The sequence below is a fragment of the Ranitomeya variabilis genome, chromosome 1, assembly GCF_051348905.1.
Source record: "Ranitomeya variabilis isolate aRanVar5 chromosome 1, aRanVar5.hap1, whole genome shotgun sequence".
Taxonomy (NCBI): domain Eukaryota; kingdom Metazoa; phylum Chordata; class Amphibia; order Anura; family Dendrobatidae; genus Ranitomeya; species Ranitomeya variabilis.
The window spans coordinates 873,356,633-873,379,925 of NC_135232.1; the positions used below are offsets into that span (position 1 = coordinate 873,356,633).

Below are 23,293 nucleotides of genomic sequence, written 5' to 3' on the forward strand. Positions count from 1 at the left end.
GGGAGTGGGAAGTGAGTGGCTAAGTGCCAGAATTGGCGCATCTTACAGATGAGCCTTTTCTGGGGTGGCTGGGGGCAGATGTTTTTAGCCAGGGGGGGCCAATAACCATGGTCCCTCTCTAGGCTATTAATATCTGCTGTCAGTCACTGGCTTTCCCACTCTGGCAGAGAAAATTGCGTGGGAGCCCACAACAGTTTTTTCCGTGAGTTAACCCTTTATTTTAACACCTAGAGCTCCCAAATTTTGCACACACAAACTACTAACATTATTAGTGAGGAATATGTAAAAATGTAACGGATATTAAATGGTTTACTGTATGTAAACCATGTCTCATATCCTGTCGGGTTTAGTAAGGAGTAAGCAAAAGCCGGCAATTGAATTACCGGCTTTTATGCTATCTAGCTCTGTATTAAATATAAATTAATATATATATATATATATATATATATATATATATATATATCTAATATATAAAGCTGAATGTGTGTATGTGTGTATGTGTGTATGTCCGGGATTGGCATCTGAACCATCGCAGCTACAGCCACAAAATTTTGCACAGTCACACGTCTGGACCCCGAGAGCATCATAGGCTATGTTGTGAGGTGAAATTTTAACCCCGCGCTTTCCAATTCACCAAACAATTTTGCCCCTATCTACATAATGGGGAAAAAGTGAAAGGAAAAGTGTTGGAGGCGTCGCAGCTACAGGCACAAAATTTTGCACAGTCACACGTCTGGACCCCGAGAGCATCAAAGCTATGTTGTGAGGTGAAATTTTAACCCCGCGCTTTCCAATTCACCAAACAATTTTGCCCCTATCTACATAATGGGGAAAAAATGAAAGGAAAAGTGTTGGAGGCAAATTAACAGCTGCCAGATGTGAACAAGGGGGACTTAAAGAATGAGAGCGATGGCGCCAAAGAGTATATACTGTACAGTTGCTAAGGTGGGGCCCCGACATGGGATAATCACCACACCACCACGGGGATATGAACACACACACAAAATGCGCCACACACTACCACGTGCTCGAACACATATACCACCCTCAGCGCACATTTCACCACACATACACCAACCTCGCCACATAAAAGTCGAAACACAAAAGTCGCCGCTCAAAACTCGCCACGCGCAAAACTCTCCACATGCAAAACTCGCCACACGTGCAAAACTCACCTCATGGAAAACTCGCCACACGCAAAACTTGCACACGCGGAAAAATTGCCACATGCACAAAAGTTGCAACACATGCAAAAGTTGCCTCACACAAAACTTGCACATACTCAAAAGGCACCACACATAAAACTCGCCACACGCAAAACTCGCCATGCGCAAAACTTGCTGCACACAACTTGCTACACTAACCTGTCACATGAAACTCGACACACAAAAAGTTGCTACACGCATGTCGCCACACAAAACTCATCTCACAAAAGTCGCTACATGCATGTCGCCACACGCAACTCAACACACACAACTTGACACACGAAACTCGCCCTAAAACACACACAAGTCTGGTATTATCCTTCAAAAATAAAAATCTGATTAATAAGCAGACAAACTACAAGAGCAACAAATGTACCATATAGGAATCCGGCAGCTGTCAGTCACATGACCAGTCTATTATGTGTATGTGTGAGCTAATATATACTGCCAGGGGGTGGGCTTACTGTTGGCTGGGGATTTATCAGGCTGCTAATTTAGCTTACAAATACTGAGGTAAAAATACTGACCAAATAACGTGTGAACGAGGGCTAATACAGGAGGAGATGACATACAGCTATATACTATATACAGGAGGAGATGACACACAGGTATATACTATTTACAGGGGAGATGACACACAGGTATATACTATATACAGGAGGAGATGACACAGATATATACTATATACAGGAGAGATGACACACAGGTATATACTATATAGAGGAGGAGATGACATACAGGTACATACTACATACAGGAGGAGATAACATACAGGTATATACTATATACAGGAGGAGATGACACACAGGTATATACTATTTACAGGGGAGATGACACACAGGTATATACTATATACAGGAGGAGATGACACAGATATATACTATATACAGGAGAGATGACACACAGGTATATACTATATAGAGGAGGAGATGACATACAGGTACATACTACATACAGGAGGAGATGACATACAGGTATATACTATATACAGGAGGAGATGACACACAGGTATATACTATATACAGGAGGAGATGACACACAGATATATACTATATATAGGTGAGATGACACACAGGTATATACTATATACAGGAGGAGATTACATACAGGTATATACTATATATAGGAGGAGATGACATACAGGTATATACTATATACAGGGGAGATGACACACAGCAGGTATATACTATATACAGGGGAGATGACATACAGGTATATACTATATACAGGAGATGACATACAGGTGTATACTATATATAAGGGAGATGACAAACATGTATATACTGAGGTGAAAATGAGAGGTGTGAGGTGAAAATGAAAAGGTGTGAGTGCAAAATGAGAGGAGTGAGGGAAAATAGTGGAGTGATCGGAAAATGACAGATGTGAGGTCGAAATGACAAGTGTTAGGGGGGAATGAGAAGAGTGAGGGGGAAATAAGAGGAGTGAGGGGGAAAATGAGAGGTGTGAGGGAGAAAATGAGAGATGTGAGGGGGAAAATGAAAGATGTGATGGGGAAAATGAGAGGCGTGATGGGAAAATAAGAGAAGTGAGGTGCTATAACTAACCACAGATATTTACTATGCCCAGGCAACGCCGGGCTCTTCAGCTAGTATATATATATATATATATATATATATATTGTATATATGTTTTCACGAGCCCATGGATCCATTATATATCCATTTTGCAAGCCGGCGAGATTTTCTTGCCGTACAGATGAAATATGGATGACACACAGATAATTTTTGGAGAAAAAAATTGCATCCTCGCATTGAATACAGATCACTGTTCAGAAACTTTTCTGCATATCTTGGCCATAAAAAACAGACCGTATTTTTATACGTTAGGTCTGACCCCGGCCTTTGTCTGACAAGGCTTGGGGTTTAAAGTGTCACAAGCTATTTATGGTGAAATTCGACAGTGGTTTAGGTGAAGAAACTAATCCGATAACAATACTCACTTTTCCGGTTGGGAAATGAGGGCAGCAAACATTTCACTTGTTAGGAGCATCCCTTTACTAGGTTGATAAGTTATTAACTGGACATGCAGATGAAGAGTTGTTATAGGTTTTCTTACCGATTATTAACACTGGTTTTGGATTCTCTATACCAAAGGCTGAAATCCATTCCTCCAGAGATATCAATGGCAAGTCCGCCCTGGAACTCTACATTGGCTTGCAGCCCAGATTGCAGCTGAATAATCTAGGAAAGTTATAGCATGGTATCATTATCAGTCCCAGGGGTGGGCAATCCGAAACCTGTTTTTATTTTATTATTGCACAATATTACTTATAGCACCATGGTAAATTTGAGCATGGATGAATATTAATTGTGGCATTGAAGAAAATTATATCTTGCTTTTATATGCCAGCCATGAAATTTGGCACCATGTTTTCACTGTCATCTCTAGCACCTACCATAGTCTGTTTCAAAATAATAGTACAGTATCATACCAATGCAGAACCAATCACAATATACCCCAAAGAGACTTACTTCTGTTGGCCTGCAATACTGCACTTTAATCAACAGCCAAGAACTCTGCTGCCATGTAAAACTATTTTCGATATATAAGGCTTACACAACAAATGAACAAATACTAAAATCTTTGTACTGTATGTGTGAATTCAGCAAAATGACCCATTTGAAGTTTTAAGCTCGCCAATGTCCATCTGGTTGATCCAGAGGAAGCATGGGTGAAGGTTAATGAGACCAAAATATACTTCTTGTGGAGTTAAAACCAAAAAGTTCTGAGTACAACTCCAAGAACACTGTCCCAACCATGAAGCATGGTGAGGGAAACATCATACTTTGGGGGAGCTTTTCTGAAAAGGGGACAGGATGACTGCACTGTATTGAAGGGAGGATGGATGGGGTAATGTATGACAAGATTTTAGCCAACAACCTTCTTTCCTCAGTAAGAGCATTGAAGATGGGTCGTCGCTGGGTTTTCCAGCATGACAATGACCCAAAACATACAGGGCAACTAAGCAGTGGCTCCATAAGAAGCATTTCACAGTCCTACAGTGACCTAGCCAATCTCCAGACCTGAACCCAATAGAAAATCTTTGGAGGCAGCTGAAACTATGTTGCTCCGTGACAGTCCTAAAACCTGAAAAATCTGGAGAAGATCTGTATGGAGGAGTGGGCCAAAATCCCTGCTGCAGTATGTGCAAACTTGGTCAAGATCTGAAGGAAACGTCTGACCTCTGTAATTGCAAACAAATGTTTCTGTACAAACTATTAAGTTTTGTTATTCTATTGTAACAAATACTTATTTAATGCAATACAGTGGAAATTAATTATGTAAAAATCATACAATATGATTTTCTGGATTTTTTTTTAGATTCAGTCTTTCACCAGAGCTCCAACCTGCAAAAGTGGACCCCCTTAACGTGCATTTTGGCAGTTCTTCCTCAAAGGAACTGTTGCAGGATGGAGCGCTGGTAAATATACCTGTCTGTATGCCTATACTGAGTGTTGCTTAGATATCTGCTTAGTAAACCATATTTGTGTCACTGTCCCTGGTCTGTCTGCTAACAGATGGTTTGGAATCATGCTGTTATAGCCTGGGTCGTACTGGCCCACCAGAGAACCGGAGGATTTTCCAGTGGGTCAAGGCACTGACACCTGTTGGCATACTGGCCAGAAGATGCCTAGGGCCCCAATGCTCCAGGAGCCCCCAGCCAGTGGCTTGTCGCTAATAGCAGCACACCCAGCAACTATGGGGCCCCCAAGCCAAGGGGGCCCACCCGATGCCAGTGGAGCCGCAGCTGGAGACAAGAGCCTGTCCCCGCTGCTAAAGACAAATGAATATTCTCACTTCCCCACGCCATGGGCATGGAGAGGAGTGAATATTCATTTCACTTTAATAGCGGGCAGTGTTAGCTGTAGGCTGAGGCTAACACTGCCCGCATGTAAAGCTGCTGCGGCTGCATTGGGTCCCTGCAGGGCGGCTAAACCTGATGGCAATCGGCGGGCATAGAGCCATCCCTGCAGCTTGGCAGCAGAGCAGAGTTGCAGGGATCCCATGGCATCCTGCTTCCTGCCCGGCTCTTCCTGTCTGACACAGCGCAGCTGGATGACGTTATCATGCAGTGCGCGACTGTCTCAGAAAGAAAGCTGCTGGCGAGGAAAATGCTTCTGGGATGTGGTGCAGCTGCAGGGAATGTGCAGAGAGGTGAGTGATGCTGTGTGTCTGTCTGCTGGTGTGTGTCTATGCGGTGCGGTGCTTTGTGTGTGACAGAGTCGTGCGGTGCTGTGTGTGCGGTGCTTTGTGTGTGTGTATTGGAGATGTGTGTATTGGAGATTTGCAATGATGTGGGTGATGGAGAGAGCAGTGATGGGGGTGGTGGGGGAAATGGCAATGTTGATGGTGGTGGAAAGGATGATTGGGGTGGTGGGGGGAGGCAATTATGGAGGTGTTGAAATGGGCAATGATGGAGGTGGTGGAAAGGACAATGATGGGGTGGTGGGGGAGAAGGCAATGATGGTTGTGGGGGGAGGCAATGATGGAGGTTTTGAAATGGGCAATGATGGGGGGTGGTGGGGGAGAAAGCAATGATGATTGTGATAGAAAGGACAATGATGGTAGTGTAATACGTATATGTATTAAACACTCAGCACTTTGATTATTGCATATTAACCCTTACTCTCTTGGATGTTCATTATGATGTAGATTGCATTGTTAGTGTGATTAGGACTGCAGCATATATTTCCATCATCAATATTAGGTATTTGCTAGTTTATATACTCTATATGTATAAACCCCTATAAATGGAGTGATTCTTAATACAACCTCTGCACAGTGTATTTTTTGTTTTCTGTTTAGTATGTGTTGCCATCTCCTTTCTTATGTTTTTTTTTTTATAATTTTTAAATAAAAATCAAGACTTTTTAGATACTATTTCACGTTTGGAGGATCCTTTTTTTTCCTTATCAGTTCTTAGTCTTTCACGGTCCTCCATGTTACTATTTAGTTCACAATAGGCTCTGAAAATATATATATATTTAGCATCACATCTGAAAAATTCTGATCTGTCAAAATGTACAATTATCTAACTGGAAAAGCAAACATCTTAAAATAAATAAAAACTCCAGCATTGCTATTTTTTGGTTGCTGTACCACTCAGAAAAATGAAATAAAAAGTGGTGAAAGCAAAAACTAGTCATGTAAAATACGAGCCCATTGCCAGAAAAAATAAAAAGTTATGGATATATAGCAACACAAATCAAATTTTTTTTGCAAAGTGCAGAATTTTTAACTTTTAACTAGTAAAATATTAAAAACTGAATTACAGACAAATCCAGAAATGTGATCTGTGTTTCATCTTCAGCTTCCCGGACCCAAAGAATCAGGCTGCCAAGTGATTTTTAATGCACACTGAATACCATGAGAGCAAATCCCAAAACGCAATGGCGGAACTGTGTTTTTTTTTCTATTATTTCACACAACTTCACATTTTTCCACATTATTAGGATATTACATGATAAATTGAAAAGTTACAAAGCATATGAAGTACGGGAGGAAAAAAGTGCAAAAATGAAAACTGACCCCATCAGGAAGTGGTTAAACAAAGCCAAGAGGAAAAAAAATGAACTAAACTAGTTTCTGATGGTCAGTTTGCTGGTCCAGACTTCAGACTGTACTCCTAGATCTTGGGATTTCTCAGTTTTTCTTCTGTACTCCAATCTGTACTTATGGTCCTTTAGATTGAAAAAAAACTGCAAGTGCAACTGATAAAATCTACAACATTCCTGGTGTATTTCTGACAGACGGTATGACAGGGTTGCTTGAGTGGTGATATACGATACTGGGAGGTGTTGTATGAGCTGCTGTAAAATATAGAGTGAAAACATGTATGCTTGCAAAACTAAAGTCTGTGTGAAGGGAAATTTACACTATGAAATGCAATATGAGATAGACTTCAATGAGGTGTTGGAAATGTATACATGACCATGAGCGAGACTCGTGTAGCCGGTAGGGAGAATGTACTGAGAGCGCTTTAGCCCTGGGTTTATCAAAGGGAACTTCTCACATCATTTTGCCCTGCTACACTGCCCCCAAGGCCGTAGAGGTCATGTAATGTGTATCCCTAATGTGTCTAAGTATATACGGTAAGTAAGAAAATAATTTTAATCTTTTTTCACCTTCTATGTAAATTCCTGGCTTCCAGTCATAGGGGTGTTGCTGGATATTGGTATAGTCACGCTCATCAGGCAAATAGTCACGCCCACCTGAGTTTGATCAATGGTCTGGATTGCCCCAAAATCAATGCCCTCTCTGAGGAAATCCCACTGCTTAGGGTTGACATTCAGCGCCCAGGGCATGCGCATTGAAACTGAATGCACAGTTGCACAGATTGAAAATTAAGCTCGAGCAGAACAACCAGCTTTAATGCATATGCCAAGATGGCTGGCAGTCATTGAGAAGTCATGCAATTTCCTCAGAGACAGCTGTGACATCAAAACTGTTCAAACTGTGGTGGCTAGATGATCGTGACTGAACTAGCATCCAGCGCCACCTACTTGACTGTAATTTACATAAAACTTATATACTGGGGCATTTACTTCTATAGCAAAGGAAGGAGAAAAGTTCCAGCACCAGGCATCGCTTCATTAAAATCTTCAATATTTTATTTTCATGTCAAGAATAAAATATCATCCAAAGACGTAGCCCCTAAATGCCTGACATGTTTTGAACAATGTTCTTAATCATAGGCATTTACTTTTATGGAGATGCATATTGCATAACCTATATGGCACTATGTAGGGCCAGCATAGTAGAACAAAATGATATGACAGGCTTCCTTTAAAACATCTTAGAAATGCATATACAGAAAATGAATATATAAGGTTTGGTGTAATTTACCTCGGAATGGTCTGTTAGTAACACAAATCCTTTGACTACACTTATAGGGTCACCAGTTGCTGAGAACATTTTGGACATCAAATCACTGTATCCTTGGAAGAAGGTTACGGGACGAAGCTGGACATCAAACAAAATGGCTGACATTCCAGCAAAGGACTCCAGCTCTTCTTCTCCTTCATCAGCGGTGGCAGCTATTAAACTTTCAAGACCTTGAGCTTCAATCACAACCTAAAATTAAGAGTGCTTTATTATAATAGGTGTAATGTATCCATATAGTGAAGGAAATAATTATTTGATCCCTTGCTGATTTTGTAAGTTTGCCCACTGACAAAGACATGAACAGTCTATAATTTTAAGGGTGGGTTAATTTTAACATTGAGAGATAGAATATCAAAAATAACATCCAGAAAATCACATTGTATCTACTATATAATTGTCTAAGGGCCACTTCTGTCTGTCCTTCTGTCTTTCTTTCTTTCTGCCTGTAACGGATATTCATTGGTTGCGGCCTCTGTCTGTCATGGAATCCAATTCGCTGATTGGTCTCGCCAGCTGCCTGTCATGGCTGCCGCGACCAATCAGCGACGGCCACAGTCCGATTAGTCCCTCCCTACTTCCCCGCAGTCAGTGCCCGGCGCCCGCTCTATACTCCCCACAGTCAGTGCCCGGCGCCCACTCCATACTCCCCTCCAGTCACCGCTTACACAGGGTTAATGCCAGCGGTAACGGACCGCGTTATTCAGCAGGTAACTCACTCCGTTATCGCCGCTATTAACCCTGTGTGACCAAGTTTTTACTATTGATGCTGCCTATGCAGCATCAATAGTTAAAAGATCTAATGTTAAAAATAATTAAAAAAATAAAAAATCATTATATACTCACCTTCCGCCGCCTTTCCCGCTCTTCGCGACGCTCCGGTGACCGCTCCATGCAAGCAGCAGGTTCCGGTGCCAAGGATGGTATGCGAGAAGGATCTGCCATGATGTCACGGTCATGTGACCGCGACGTCATCACAGGTCCTGCGCTCATACCAACTCTGGGACCGGAAGCTGCCACGTGCACCGCACACAGGCGACAGGACTACTAGGGGCCCTCGGAAGGTGAGTATATGTTTATTTTTTATTTTTTAACCTGTGACATACGTGGCTGGGCAATATACTACGTGGCTGGGCAATATACTACGAAGCTGGGCAATATACTACATGACTGGCCAATATACTACGTGGCTGGGCAATATACTACGTGGCTCTGTGCTGTATATTACGTCGCTGTGCAATATACTACGTGGCCCTGTGCTGTATAATACGTTACTGGGCAAAATACTACGTAACTGGGCAATATACTACGTGGCTGGGGAATATACTACGTCACTGGGCAACATACTAGGTAACTGGGCAATACACTACGTGGCTGGGGAATATACTACGTGGCAGGGCAAAATACTACGTGGCTGGGCAATATACTACATCACTGGGCAATATACTACGTAACTGGGCAATATACTACGTGGCTGGGCAATATACTACGTGACTGGGCAATATACTACGTAACTGGGCAATATACTACATCGTTGGACAATATACTACGTGGCTGGGCAATATACTACGTGGGCTGTGCAATATTCTACGTGGACATGCATATTCTAGAATACCCGATGCGTTAGAATCGGGCCACCATCTAGTAAATTATATAAATGTATTTGCATTTTGCAGTGAGAAATAAGTATTTGATCCCTCCCCTCTGGCAAACAAGATTTAATACTTGGTGGCAAAACCCTTGTTGGCAAGCACAGCAGTCAGATTTTTTTGTAGTTGATGATGAGGTTTGTGCACATGTCAGGAGGAATTTTGGTCCACTCCTCTTTGCAGATCATCTCTAAATCATTAACATTTTGAGGCTGTCACTTGGCAACTCGGAGTTTCAACTTCCTCCATATGTTTTCTATGGGATTAACCCCTTCATGACAGGAGGTATTTTTGTTTTTACGTTATCGTTTTTTGCTCCCCTTCTTTCCAGAGCCATAACTTTTTTGTTGTTAGGTGAATATGGCCATGTGAGGGCTTGTTTTTTGCGGGACGAGTTGTACTTTTGAACGACACCATTGGTTTTAACATATCGTGTACTGTAAAATGGGAAAAAAATTCCAAGTGTGGTGAAACTGCAAAAAAGTGCAATCCCACAGTTGTTTTTTGTTTTGCTTTTTTACTATGTCCACTAAATGCTAAACCTGACCAGCCATAATGATTCTCCAGGACATTATGAGTTCATAGACACCAAGCATGTCTAGGTTCTTTTTTATCTATGTGGTCCCAAAAAATTCCAAACTTTGTTAAAAAAATATATGTATTGCACATTTTTCTATACCCGTAACGTCTCCATTTTTCGTGATCTTGGATTGGGTGAGAACTTATTTTTTGCGGGCCAACCTGACATTTTTAATTATACCATTTTGGTGCAGATATGATCTTTTGATCGCCCATTATTTCATTTTAATGCAATACCGTGGTGACCATTAAAACGTAATTCTGGCATTTTTACTTTTTTTCTTGCAACGCCGTTTAGCGATCAGGCTAATCCTTTTTTGTATTGATAGATCGGGCGATTCTGGATTCGGAGATACCAAATATGTGTATGTTTGATTTTTTTTAATGTTTTATTTTGAATGGGACAAAAGGCGGGTGATTTGAACTTTTATATTTTTTTTATTTTTTATATTTTTAAAAACTTTTTTTAATATTTGGCATGCTTCAATAGTCTCCATAGCAGACTAGAAGCTGAAATAACCCGATCGGCTCTGCTACATATAGGATGATCAGATCGCCCGTATGTAGCAGAATTACTCACTTGCTATGAGCACCGACCAGCAGGTGACGCTCATAGCAATCCGGCAGTGACATAGTGGTCTGCAGGAGACCTCTGGTTGTCATGACAACCTATCGGTGACCCAAGATAACGTGACGGGGGTCACCAATGGGCGGATTTCCAGCACGCTTGCCGGAAGCGCATGTTAAATGCCACTTTCAAAGTTTGACAGCGGCATTTATCAGGTTAACAGCCGTGGGAGGATCACGATTCCTCACACGGCTGTTGTCACATGTCAGCTGTTCAAAACAGCTGACATGTTCCGGAAAAGATGTGGGCTCACTGCCGGAGCTCACATCAAAGGGAGAGTGTCCGACATCGGCATATTATTACGCCTGATGTTGGAAATGGGTTAAGGTCTGGAGAATGGCTAGGCCATTCCATAACCTTAACCCCTTCATGACCCCAGCTTTTTTTTGGTTTTGCGTTTTTGTTTTTCGCTCCCCTCATTCCCAGAGCCATAACTTTTTTATTTTTCCGTCAATATGGCCATGTGAGGGCTTATTTTGTGCGGCACAAGTTGTACTTTTGAACAACATCATTGGTTTTAGCATGTCGTTTACTAGAAAACGGGAAAAAAATTCCAAGTGCGGTGAAATTTTTTAATAAATGCAATCCCACACTTGTTTTTTGTTTGGATTTTTTGTTAGGTTCACTAAATGCTTAAACTGACATGCCATAATGATTCTCCAGGTCATTACGAGATCATAGACATCAAACATGCACAATTTTCCGATACCCGTAGCGTCTCCATTTTTCGTGATCTCGGGTTGGGTGAGGTCTTATTTTTTGCGCGCCGAGCTGACGTATTTAATGATACCATTTTGGTGCAGATACAATCTTTTGATCGCCCGAAATTGCATTTTAATGCAATGTCGCGGCGACCAAAAAAGCGTAATTCTGGCGTTTCTAATTTTTTTCTCGCTACACCATTTAGCGATCAGGTTAATCCATTTTTTTATTGATCCGGCGATTCTGAACCCGGCGATACCAAGTATGCGTATGTTTGATTTTTTGTTTAATTGTTTTATTTTGAATGGGGCGAAAGGGGGGTGATTTAAACTTTTATATATTTTTTTTCATATTTTTTAAAACATTTTTTTTTTACTTTTGCCATGCTTCAATAGCCTCCATGGGAGGTTAGAAGCTGGCACAACTCGATCGCCTCTGCTACATAGCAGCAAAGCTCAATCTCTCCTATGTAGCAGAATAACTGCATTGCTATGAGCGCTGACCACAGGATGGCGCTCACAGCAATCCGGCATCAACAACCATAGAGGTCTTCAATAGACCTCTGGTTGTCATGCCGACGATGGCCAGAAGTGCTAGTTAAATGCCGAAATTGCGGGCACATGTCAGCTATACAAAACAGCTGACATGTCCCAGCTTTGATGCGGCTCACCGCCGGAGCCCGCATCAAAGCAGGGAATCTGACCCCGTCTGAGATCAGAAAGGGGTTAATGTGCTTCTTTCTGAGCCACTCTTTTGTTGCCTTGGCTGTATGTTTTGGCTCATTTTCTTGCTGGAAGACCCATTTTTAATGTTCTGGTGGAGGGAAGGATGTTGTCACTCAGGATTTTACGGTACATGGCTCCATCCATTCTCCCATTGATGATGTGAAGTAGTCCTGTGCCCTTAGACGAGAAAAACCCCAAAAACATGTTTCCACCTCCATGATTGACATTGGGGATGGTATTCTTTGGGTCATAGGCAGCATTTCGGCGAGTTGAGTTAATGCCAAAGAGCTCAATTTTTGTCTTATCTGACCACAGCACCTTCTCCCAATCACTCACAGAATCATCCAGGTGTTCATTGGCAAACTTCAGACAGGCCTGCTCATGTGCCTTCTTGAGCGGGGGGATCTTGCTGGCACGGCAGGATTTTAAACCTTTACAGCGTAATTTGTTAGCAATGGTTTTATTGGTGACTGTGGTCCCAGCTGCCTTGAGATCATTAACAAGTTCCCCCCGTGTAGTTTTAGGCTGATCTCTCACCTTCCTCATGATCAAGGATACCCCGCTAGGTGAGATTCTGCATGGTGCCCCAGATTGATGTCGATTGACAGTCATTTCGTATTTCTTCCATTTTCTTACTATTGCACAAACAGTTGTCTCCTTCTCACCCAACATTTTACTTATGGTTTTGTAGCTTATTCCACCTTTGTGCAGGTCTATGATCTTGTCCCTGACATCCTTATAAAGCTCTTGCCCATCTTGTAGAGGTTAAAGTCTGACTGATTGAGTCTGTGGGCAGGAGTCTTTTATAAAGATGACTATGTAAGACAGCTGTCTTTAATGCAGGTAATGAGTTGATTACAGGTCTGTAGGAGCCAGAACTCTTAATGGTAGGTAGGGGATCAAATACTTATTTCTCACTGCAAAATGCAAACAAATTTATATAATTTATACAATGTGATTTTCTGGATTTTATTTTTGATTTTCTATCTCTCAATGTTAAAATTAACCTACCTTTAAAGTTCTAGACTGTTCATGTCTTTGTCAGTGGGCAAACTTACAAAAATCAGCAGGGGATCAAATACTTATTTCCCCCAATGTATATTTCCTGACCAATTCTAAGACACAAAATGATATTTCCCGCATATTTCCATGATGTACACCATTAATATGTCTCCCTATGGGTGTGTCCCGTTTGTACCATATGTGCTCCCAAACTCTCCATCTGACTTCCCTTGTCGTGTTTCCGACATAATTACAGTACAGACCAAAAGTTTGGACACACCTTCTCATTTAAAGATTTTTCTGTATTTTCATGACTATGAAAATTGCACATTCACACTGAACACATCAGAACTATGAAGTAACACATGTGGAATTATATACTTAACAAAAAAGTGTGAAACAACTGAAAATATGTCTTGTATTCTAGGTTTTTCAAAGTAGCCACCTTTTGCTTTGATGACTGCTTTGCACACTCTTGGCATTCTCTTGATGCGCTTCAAGAGGTAGTCACCAGAAATGGTTTTCACTTCACAGGTATGCCCTGTGAGATCTCTTGCCTTATAAATGGGAATGGGACCCTCAGTTGTGTTGAGCAGAAGTCTGGTGGATACACAGCTGATAGTCCTACTGAATAGACAGTTAGAATTTGTATTATGGCAAGAAAAAAGCAGCTAAGTAAAGAAAAATTAGTGGCCATCATTACTTTAAGAAATGAAGGTCAGTCAGTCCGAAAAATTGGGAAAACTTTGAAAGTGTCCCCAAGTGCAGTTGCAAAAACCATCAAGCACTACAAAGAAACTGGCTCACATGAGGACCGCTCCAGGAAAGGAAGACCAAGAGTCACCTCTGCTTCTGAGGATAAGTTTATCCGAGTCACAGCCTCAGAAATCGCAGGTTAACAGCAGCTCAGATTAGAGACCAGGTCAATGCCACACAGAGTTCTAGCAGCAGACACATCTCTACAACATCTGTTAGGCTATATGCACACGTCAGGATTCCTTGCAGAAATTTCCTTAACAAAACTAGACATTTTCTGCAAGAAATCTGCATGCGTTTTTTCTGCATTTTTCTCGCGTTTTTTGCGCATTTTTTTGCGGAGGTTCCCAATGCAATAATATAGTGGGAAATCCGCAAAAATCCGCAAAATTAGAGAACATCCTGCGCTTGGGATGCATATGTATGCGTTTTTTTAAGCGTTTTTGTCACGTTTTATAGTGAAAAAACACAAAACAAACGCGAAAAATCCTGAACAAGTGCACACAGCCTTAAGAGGAGACTTTGTGCAGCAGGCCTTCATGGTAAAATAGCTGCTAGGAAACCACTGCGAAGGATAGGCAACAAGCAGAAGAGAATCGTTTGGGCTAAAGAACACAAGGGATGGACATTAGACCAGTGGAAATCTGTGCTTTGGTCTGATGAGTCCAAATTTGAGATCTTTGGTTCCAACCACTGTGTCTTTGTGCAACGCAGAAAAGGTGAACGGATGGACTCTACATGCCTGGTTCCCACCGTGAAGCATGGAGGAGGAGGTATGATGGTGTGGGGGTGCTTTGCTGGTGACACTGTTGGGGATTTATTCAAAATTGAAGGCATACAGAACCAGCATGGCTACCACAGCATCTTGCAGCAGCATGCTATTCCTGTTGTGAATTAGACTTTTTTGGCTCCCTCTAGTGGTTACTAGTGATATGACTCTGGGATTTCCTTCCCTCTGTTTGCACCCAGCTGGGTCGTTACTTCAGGGGTGTTGCTATATTAACCTCCTGGAACCTTAGTCCAGTGCCTGGCATCGGTGTTATCAGACACATTCTGTTTGCTCCTGTTTGCTGGTCCTGGTTCGTGCTAAATTAAGCTAAGTCTTGCTTCTTTGTTTTTTGGGTTATTTGTTTGCTATCACTTTTGTCCAGCTTGTACTAAATGTGATTCCTGACCTTGCTGGAAGCTCTAGGGGGCTGGTGTTCTCCCCCCGGGCCGTTGGACGGTTCAGGGGTTCTTGAATTTCCAGTGTGGATATTTTTGATAGGATTTTTTGCTGACCATATAAGTTATCTTTCTATATTCTGGTATTAGCTAGTGGGCCTCTCTTTGCTAAATTCCTAGCTCATTCTTATGTTTGTCTTTTCCTCTTACCTCACCGTTATTATTTGTGGGGGCTTCTATCCAACTTTTTGGGGTATTTCCTCTGGAGGCAAGAAAGGTCTTTCTTTTCCCTTCTAGGGGTAGTTAGCTCTCCGGCTGGTGCGAGACGTCTAGGATCAACGTAGGAACGTTCCCCGGCTGCTGGTATTTGTGGTGCTAGGATTAGTTATATGGTCAGCCCAGTTACCACTGCCCTATGAGCTGGTTTTCTGTATTTACTGACTTAGCATTATTCCTGAGACCCTCTGCCATTGGGGTCATAACAGTATGCCAGGCCAATATTGAATGTTTAAAGCATTGCAGAAGTGGGATAATAAGAAAGGAAATTCTGAGTTTTTTTTTTTTCCTTCCTTCTCTTCCTCCCCTTTACCTTTGAGTGGCGTGTGCTTGCTGCAGACATGAATGTGCAGACCTTGATTACAGGTGTTGACCAGCTGGCAGCTCGTGTGCAGGGTATACAAGATTTTGTTACCAGTAGTCCTATGTCTGAACCTAAAATACCTATTCCGGAATTGTTTTCTGGAGATCGATTTAGGTTTAGGAATTTCAAGAATAATTGTAAATTGTTTCTTTCTCTGAGACCCCGTTCATCTGGAGATTCTGCTCAGCAAGTTAAAATTGTTATTTCTTTTTTGCGGGGCGACCCTCAGGATTGGGCTTTCTCGCTAGCGCCAGGAGATCCGGCATTGGCGAATATTGATGCGTTTTTTCTGGCGCTCAGATTGCTTTACGAGGAACCCAATCTTGAAATTCAGGCAGAAAAAGCCTTGCTGGCTATTTCTCAGGGTCAGGATGAAGCTGAAGTGTATTGCCAAAAATTTCGGAAATGGTCCGTGCTTACTCAGTGGAATGAGTGTGCTCTGGCCGCAAATTTCAGAAATGGCCTTTCTGAAGCCATTAAGAATGTGATGGTGGGTTTCCCCATTCCTACAAGTCTGAATGATTCTATGGCGCTTGCTATTCAAATTGACCGGCGTTTGCGGGAGCGCAAAACCGCTAATCCTCTGGTGGTGTTGTCTGAACAAACACCTGATTTAATGCAATGTGATAGAATTCAGACTAGAAATGAACGGAAAAATCATAGACGTCAGAATGGGTTGTGTTTTTACTGTGGTGATTCTACACATGTTATATCAACATGCTCTAAACGCCTAACAAGGGTTGTTAGTCCTGTCGCCATTGGTAATTTGCAACCTAAATTTATTTTGTCTGTGACTTTAATTTGCTCTTTGTCTTCTTACCCTGTTATGGCGTTTGTGGATTCAGGTGCCGCCCTGAGTCTTATGGATCTGTCATTTGCCAAGCGCTGTGGTTTTGTTCTTGAACCGTTAGTAAATCCTATTCCTCTTAGAGGTATTGATGCTACGCCATTGGCGGAAAATAAACCGCAGTTTTGGACGCAGGTGACCATGTGCATGACTCCTGAACATCGGGAGGTGATTCGTTTTCTTGTTCTGCATAAAATGCATGATTTGGTCGTTTTGGGTCTGCCATGGTTACAGACCCACAATCCAGTCCTGGATTGGAAGGCTATGTCTGTGTCAAGTTGGAGCTGTCAGGGAATTCATGCTGATTCCCCGCCGGTGTCTATTGCTTCCTCTACTCCTTCGGAAGTTCCTGAGTATTTGTCTGATTATCAGGATGTATTCAGTGAGTCCAGATCCAGTGCTCTGCCTCCTCATAGGGACTGTGACTGCGCCATAGATTTGATTCCAGGTAGTAAATTTCCTAAGGGAAGATTATTTAATCTGTCAGTACCTGAGCATGCCGCAATGCGTTCATATATCAAGGAGTCTCTGGAGAAGGGGCATATCCATCCATCCTCTTCCCCTCTTGGTGCGGGATTCTTTTTTGTGGCTAAGAAGGACGGATCTTTGAGACCTTGTATTGACTATCGGCTACTGAATAAAATCACTGTAAAATTTCAGTATCCTTTGCCTCTCTTGTCGGACTTGTTTGCCCGGATTAAGGGTGCCAAGTGGTTCACCAAGATAGATCTTCGTGGTGCATACAACCTTGTGCGCATTAAGCAAGGTGATGAATGGAAGACTGCATTTAATACGCCCGAAGGTCATTTTGAGTACTTGGTGATGCCTTTTGGGCTTTCTAATGCTCCCTCAGTATTTCAGTCCTTTATGCATGATATTTTCCGGAAGTATCTGGATAAATTTATGATTGTTTATCTGGACGATATTCTGGTTTTCTCTGAAGATTGGGACTCACATGTGGAGCAGGTCAGGATGGTGTTTCAGGTTTTGCGTGAGAATGCCTTGTTTGTTAAAGGCTCAAAGTGTCTCTTTGGAGTACAGAAAGTTCCCTTTTTGGGGTTTATTTTTTCCCCTTCTGCTGTGGAGATGGACCCAGTCAAGGTCCGAGCTATTCATGAGTGGACTCAACCCACGTCAGTTAAGAGTCTTCAGAAGTTCTTGGGTTTTGCTAACTTCTACCATCGTTTTATCGCTAATTTTTCTAGCGTTGTTAAACCTTTGACGGATATGACCAAGAAAGGTTCTGATGTTGCTAACTGGGCTCCTGCAGCCGTGGAGGCGTTCCAGGAGTTGAAGCGCCGGTTTACTTCGGCGCCTGTTTTGTGCCAGCCTGATGTCTCACTTCCCTTTCAGGTCGAGGTGGATGCTTCTGATATTGGGGCAGGGGCCGTTTTGTCACAGAGAGGCCCTGGTTGCTCGGTAATGAGCCCATGTGCTTTCTTCTCTAGGAAGTTTTCGCCTGCTGAGCGGAATTATGATGTGGGCAATCGGGAATTACTGGCCATGAAGTGGGCATTTGAGGAGTGGCGTCATTGGCTCGAGGGTGCTAAGCATCGTGTGGTGGTCTTGACTGATCACAAAAATTTGATGTATCTCGAGTCTGCTAAACGCTTGAATCCTAGACAGGCCCGCTGGTCATTGTTTTTCTCCCGTTTTGACTTTGTGGTCTCGTATTTACCAGGTTCAAAGAATGTGAAAGCTGATGCTCTTTCAAGGAGCTTTGTGCCTGACTCTCCTGGAGTCACAGAACCTGTTGGTATTCTTAAAGAAGGAGTTATTTTGTCAGCCATTTCTCCTGATTTGCGACGTGTGTTGCAGAGATTTCAAGCTGGTAGACCTGACTCTTGTCCACCTGACAGACTGTTTGTTCCTGATAAGTGGACCAGCAGAGTCATTTCCGAGGTTCATTCCTCGGTGTTGGCAGGTCATCCGGGAATTTTTGGCACCAGAGATCTGGTGGCTAGGTCATTTTGGTGGCCTTCCTTGTCACGGGATGTACGGTCATTTGTGCAGTCCTGTGGGACTTGTGCTCGAGCTAAGCCTTGCTGTTCCCGTGCCAGCGGGTTGCTCTTGCCCTTGCCTGTCCCGAAGAGGCCTTGGACACATATTTCCATGGATTTCATTTCTGATCTCCCGGTGTCTCGGGGTATGTCTGTCATCTGGGTGGTATGTGATCGCTTTTCAAAAATGGTCCATTTGGTGCCTTTGCCTAAGCTGCCTTCCTCTTCCGATCTGGTTCCTGTGTTCCTTCAGAATGTGGTTCGTTTACACGGCATTCCTGAGAATATTGTGTCTGACAGAGGATCCCAGTTTGTTTCCAGGTTCTGGCGATCCTTTTGTGCTAGGATGGGCATTGATTTATCGTTCTCATCTGCCTTTCATCCTTAGACTAATGGACAAACTGAGCGAACTAATCAGACTCTGGAAGCTTACTTGAGGTGTTTTGTTTCGGCAGATCAGGATGATTGGGTGACCTTCTTGCCATTGGCTGAGTTTGCCCTAAATAATCGGGCTAGTTCCGCTACTTTGGTTTCGCCATTTTTCTGCAACTCTGGTTTCCATCCTCGTTTTTCCTCGGGACATGTGGAGCCTTCTGACTGTCCTGGAGTGGATTCTGTGGTGGATAGGTTGCAGCAGATCTGGATTCATGTGGTGGACAACTTGAAGTTGTCACAGGAGAAGGCTCAGCGTTTTGCCAACCGCCGCCGCGGTGTGGGTCCCCGACTTCGTGTTGGGGATTTGGTGTGGCTGTCTTCTCGATTTGTTCCTATGAAGGTCTCCTCTCCTAAATTTAAGCCTCGCTTCATCGGTCCTTACAAGATATTGGAAATCCTTAATCCTGTGTCCTTTCGCTTGGATCTTCCGGTTTCGTTTGCCATTCACAACGTGTTCCATAGGTCTTTGTTACGACGCTACGTTGTGCCTGTGGTTCCTTCTGCTGAGCCTCCTGCTCCGGTGTTGGTTGAGGGCGAGTTGGAGTACGTGGTGGAGAAGATCTTGGATTCTCGTCTCTCCAGGCGGAGGCTTCAGTATTTGGTCAAGTGGAAGGGTTATGGTCAGGAGGATAATTCCTGGGTGGTTGCCTCTGATGTGCATGCGGCCGATTTGGTTCGTGCCTTTCACGCTGCTCATCCTGATCGCCCTGGTGGTCTTGGTGAGGGTTCGGTGACCCCTCCTTAAGGGGGGGTACTGTTGTGAATTAGACTTTTTTGGCTCCCTCTAGTGGTTACTAGTGATATGACTCTGGGATTTCCTTCCCTCTGTTTGCACCCAGCTGGGTCGTTACTTCAGGGGTGTTGCTATATTAACCTCCTGGAACCTTAGTCCAGTGCCTGGCATCGGTGTTATCAGACACATTCTGTTTGCTCCTGTTTGCTGGTCCTGGTTCGTGCTAAATTAAGCTAAGTCTTGCTTCTTTGTTTTTTGGGTTATTTGTTTGCTATCATTTTTGTCCAGCTTGTACTAAATGTGATTCCTGACCTTGCTGGAAGCTCTAGGGGGCTGGTGTTCTCCCCCCGGGCCGTTAGACGGTTCGGGGGTTCTTGAATTTCCAGTGTGGATATTTTTGATAGGATTTTTTGCTGACCATATAAGTTATCTTTCTATATTCTGCTATTAGCTAGTGGGCCTCTCTTTGCTAAATTCCTAGCTCATTCTTATGTTTGTCTTTTCCTCTTACCTCACCGTTATTATTTGTGGGGGCTTCTATCCAACTTTTTGGGGTATTTCCTCTGGAGGCAAGAAAGGTCTTTCTTTTCCCTTCTAGGGGTAGTTAGCTCTCCGGCTGGTGCGAGACGTCTAGGATCAACGTAGGAACGTTCCCCGGCTGCTGGTATTTGTGGTGCTAGGATTAGTTATATGGTCAGCCCAGTTACCACTGCCCTATGAGCTGGTTTTCTGTATTTACTGACTTAGCATTATTCCTGAGACCCTCTGCCATTGGGGTCATAACATATTCCATCCGATTTGCGTTTAGTTGGACCATCATTTATTTTTCAACAGGACAATGACCCCAAACACACCTCCAGGCTGTGTAAGGGCGATTTGACTGAGAAGGAGAGTGATGGGGTGAAACGCTAGATGACCTGGCCTCCACAGTCACCAGACCTGAACCCAAACAAGATGGTTTGGGGTGAGCCGGGCAGCAGAGTGAAGGCAAAAGGGCCAACAAGTGCTAAGCATCTCTGGGCACTCCTTCAAGATTGTTGGAAGACCATTCCCGGTGACTGCCTCTTGAAGCTCATCAAGAGAATGCCAAGAGTGTGCAAAGCAGTCATCAAAGCAAAAGGTGGCTACTTTGAAGAACCTAGAATGTAAGGCATATTTTCAGCTGTTTCACGCTTTTTTGTTAAGTATATAATTCCACATGTGTTAATTCATAGTTTTGATGCGTTCAGTGTGAATGTACAATTTTCATAGTCATGAAAATACAGAAAAATCTTTAAATTAGAAGGTGTGTCCAAACTTTTGATCTGCACTGTACATGGGCATGTGCTGGTTGCCATACAGTATAAATCAGCCCCTAGGACTTGCAGTTGGCAAAATCACAGATATAGAACACTCTTCCTGCAAGGCACTGGTGAATGTTTTACACAGGCTCATCCAGTCACAGAATTTACAGTCACCACACCGAAAAAAAAACACACACCCTTCTATCTAACCATGTTCTGACTGGTATACTTTCTGTAACAATGTCAATGGTCTTTGGGCATCATGTACAATCATCATGAATGGTGTCTGTCTGAAGGCAGTATTTTTGAACAAGGGCAACATTCTGCCTGCAGTCCCACTGGTATATGCAACTAAAAATTTGTATGCAGTCATGAAAACCCTTCTTAAGCTGCATTTACACTGAAAGATATTCATGAATGAGCGTTCTTCAGAACAATTGTTTCATGAAACAGAATTTCAGTGTAAACAGGCTGCCGATCATTAGATGAACAAGCAAAACGCTTGTTCATTGGCTGAAATGATCTTCTGTGATCTTTGTTCTCAGCAGTATGTGCATTTTCTTTCTGAAAAAAAAAATCTAATTAAACTTAATGTTTTTTTACATTTTCCTTCTGTAACTTCCAAACAACAACCAGTCTCGCTTTTTTAATGTTATTTTCTCATTCAGCATTAGAAAATTATGTAACATTCGTTAATCCTGTCTCTATCATAATTCTAATTCTTAAACCTGTGTTGGACAGTGTTATCAAAATGACAAAAGATAACAAATGAAAACTCATTATAACGCACTTTACTTTAGTACGTATGTGTAAAATAAATAAACTAATCAATTAAAAAGTAGTTCTTTTTTACCTTTTATATTATTTTCCTGAAAAAAACCAAACATTTTCAGTGTGTCAGGAAAAAAATGTATTTTGACAGCCTAACAAATAAAATATTAAAGTGTCTTCTCATGTAGGACCAAAACACTATGGTCGTCAAAATGGTGAGAAGTTCTATCTCAGGTCAAGCAGTCATTTGTTAGACACTCTTGATATAACCTTCAAGATATAATACAATTTAAGACTTTTCTGTAATAACTCATATTCAGAAACAAGGATAGCCAGGACAGAAACCCTGTACGACATGGGTATTGTAAGTAAACATTTTGCCTTCTCCTTGGAGAATAACATACATGCATTTTACTAGGTGGATTTCAGAAATAGGCAGCTGTTGAGCTGCTAATTTGCCATGAAATACGTGTCAGGCAACAGATCTTGCCGGAAGTTTTCAGTGCACAGAGCAAGGCCTAGAGGACGAGTCCAGCAAGGGTACGTTGCAGGCTGCTTGGATAATTAAGTTGGCTACATATCTAATTACCTGAATGGCATGCAGCTCAGTGTTTTTGGAGTAGACAAAGGTATCTATGTTGCTTCTTCTCAGAATGCCAGATCCAGAGTATAGAATATCAAGACTGTATGTCGTTGATGAGTCAGGTCCGCCTAATGGAGGAAACCATTCTTTACCAGGAAATACATGCAAATCACGAATCATAGCAATTACTGTGACTTCTTCTGGACCACCACATATTTATAAAATAACCACTGTCCATGAGGGACCTAAGATCATTGCTTCATACTTCACGATCATGGCGTATATTAATATCTTACCACTATATGTAATATTGAGTTTATTAGATGGAGTGGTCCCTTTACTACAGCTACGATAGACATACTAATTGGCATCAATAACCACTGCTAGCTTCATTTGTAATTTTTAGATACCATGCATCCTATACAGACTATACTATAAGCGTATGTTTATCCTTGAGATGATTGAAGATGGAAATGGATAGGAGAGAAGAGAATGTGCAACTTACGGGTCACATATCCTGAATAAGCAGATGAGGATCCAGGCTTTGAAAAGCGATCATAGTTATGAACCTTCATATCCTTCAACACTTGCCGAATGAGCTTACTGAAGAACACAAAGGACATATACAGTATATAAAATTATAGATCCTTGTGCTTCTCAAATTGAGGAACTTTATGAAAGTATTACT

General features: G+C 42.4%; 1 protein-coding gene across 1 annotated transcript in view; it reads right to left on the reverse strand.

The window, feature by feature from the left end:
• The window catches only part of MTTP (microsomal triglyceride transfer protein), a 169,722-nt gene that overhangs the window by 7,215 nt on the left and 139,214 nt on the right, over positions 1–23,293 (reverse strand). The window contains exons 13-16 of the mRNA XM_077277601.1: positions 23,111–23,208; positions 22,612–22,733; positions 8,073–8,300; positions 3,282–3,406 (exon numbers count right to left, since the gene is read on the reverse strand). Coding sequence (XP_077133716.1) covers positions 3,282–3,406; positions 8,073–8,300; positions 22,612–22,733; positions 23,111–23,208 — 573 coding nt within the window. The remainder of the gene's footprint in view (positions 1–3,281; positions 3,407–8,072; positions 8,301–22,611; positions 22,734–23,110; positions 23,209–23,293) is intronic.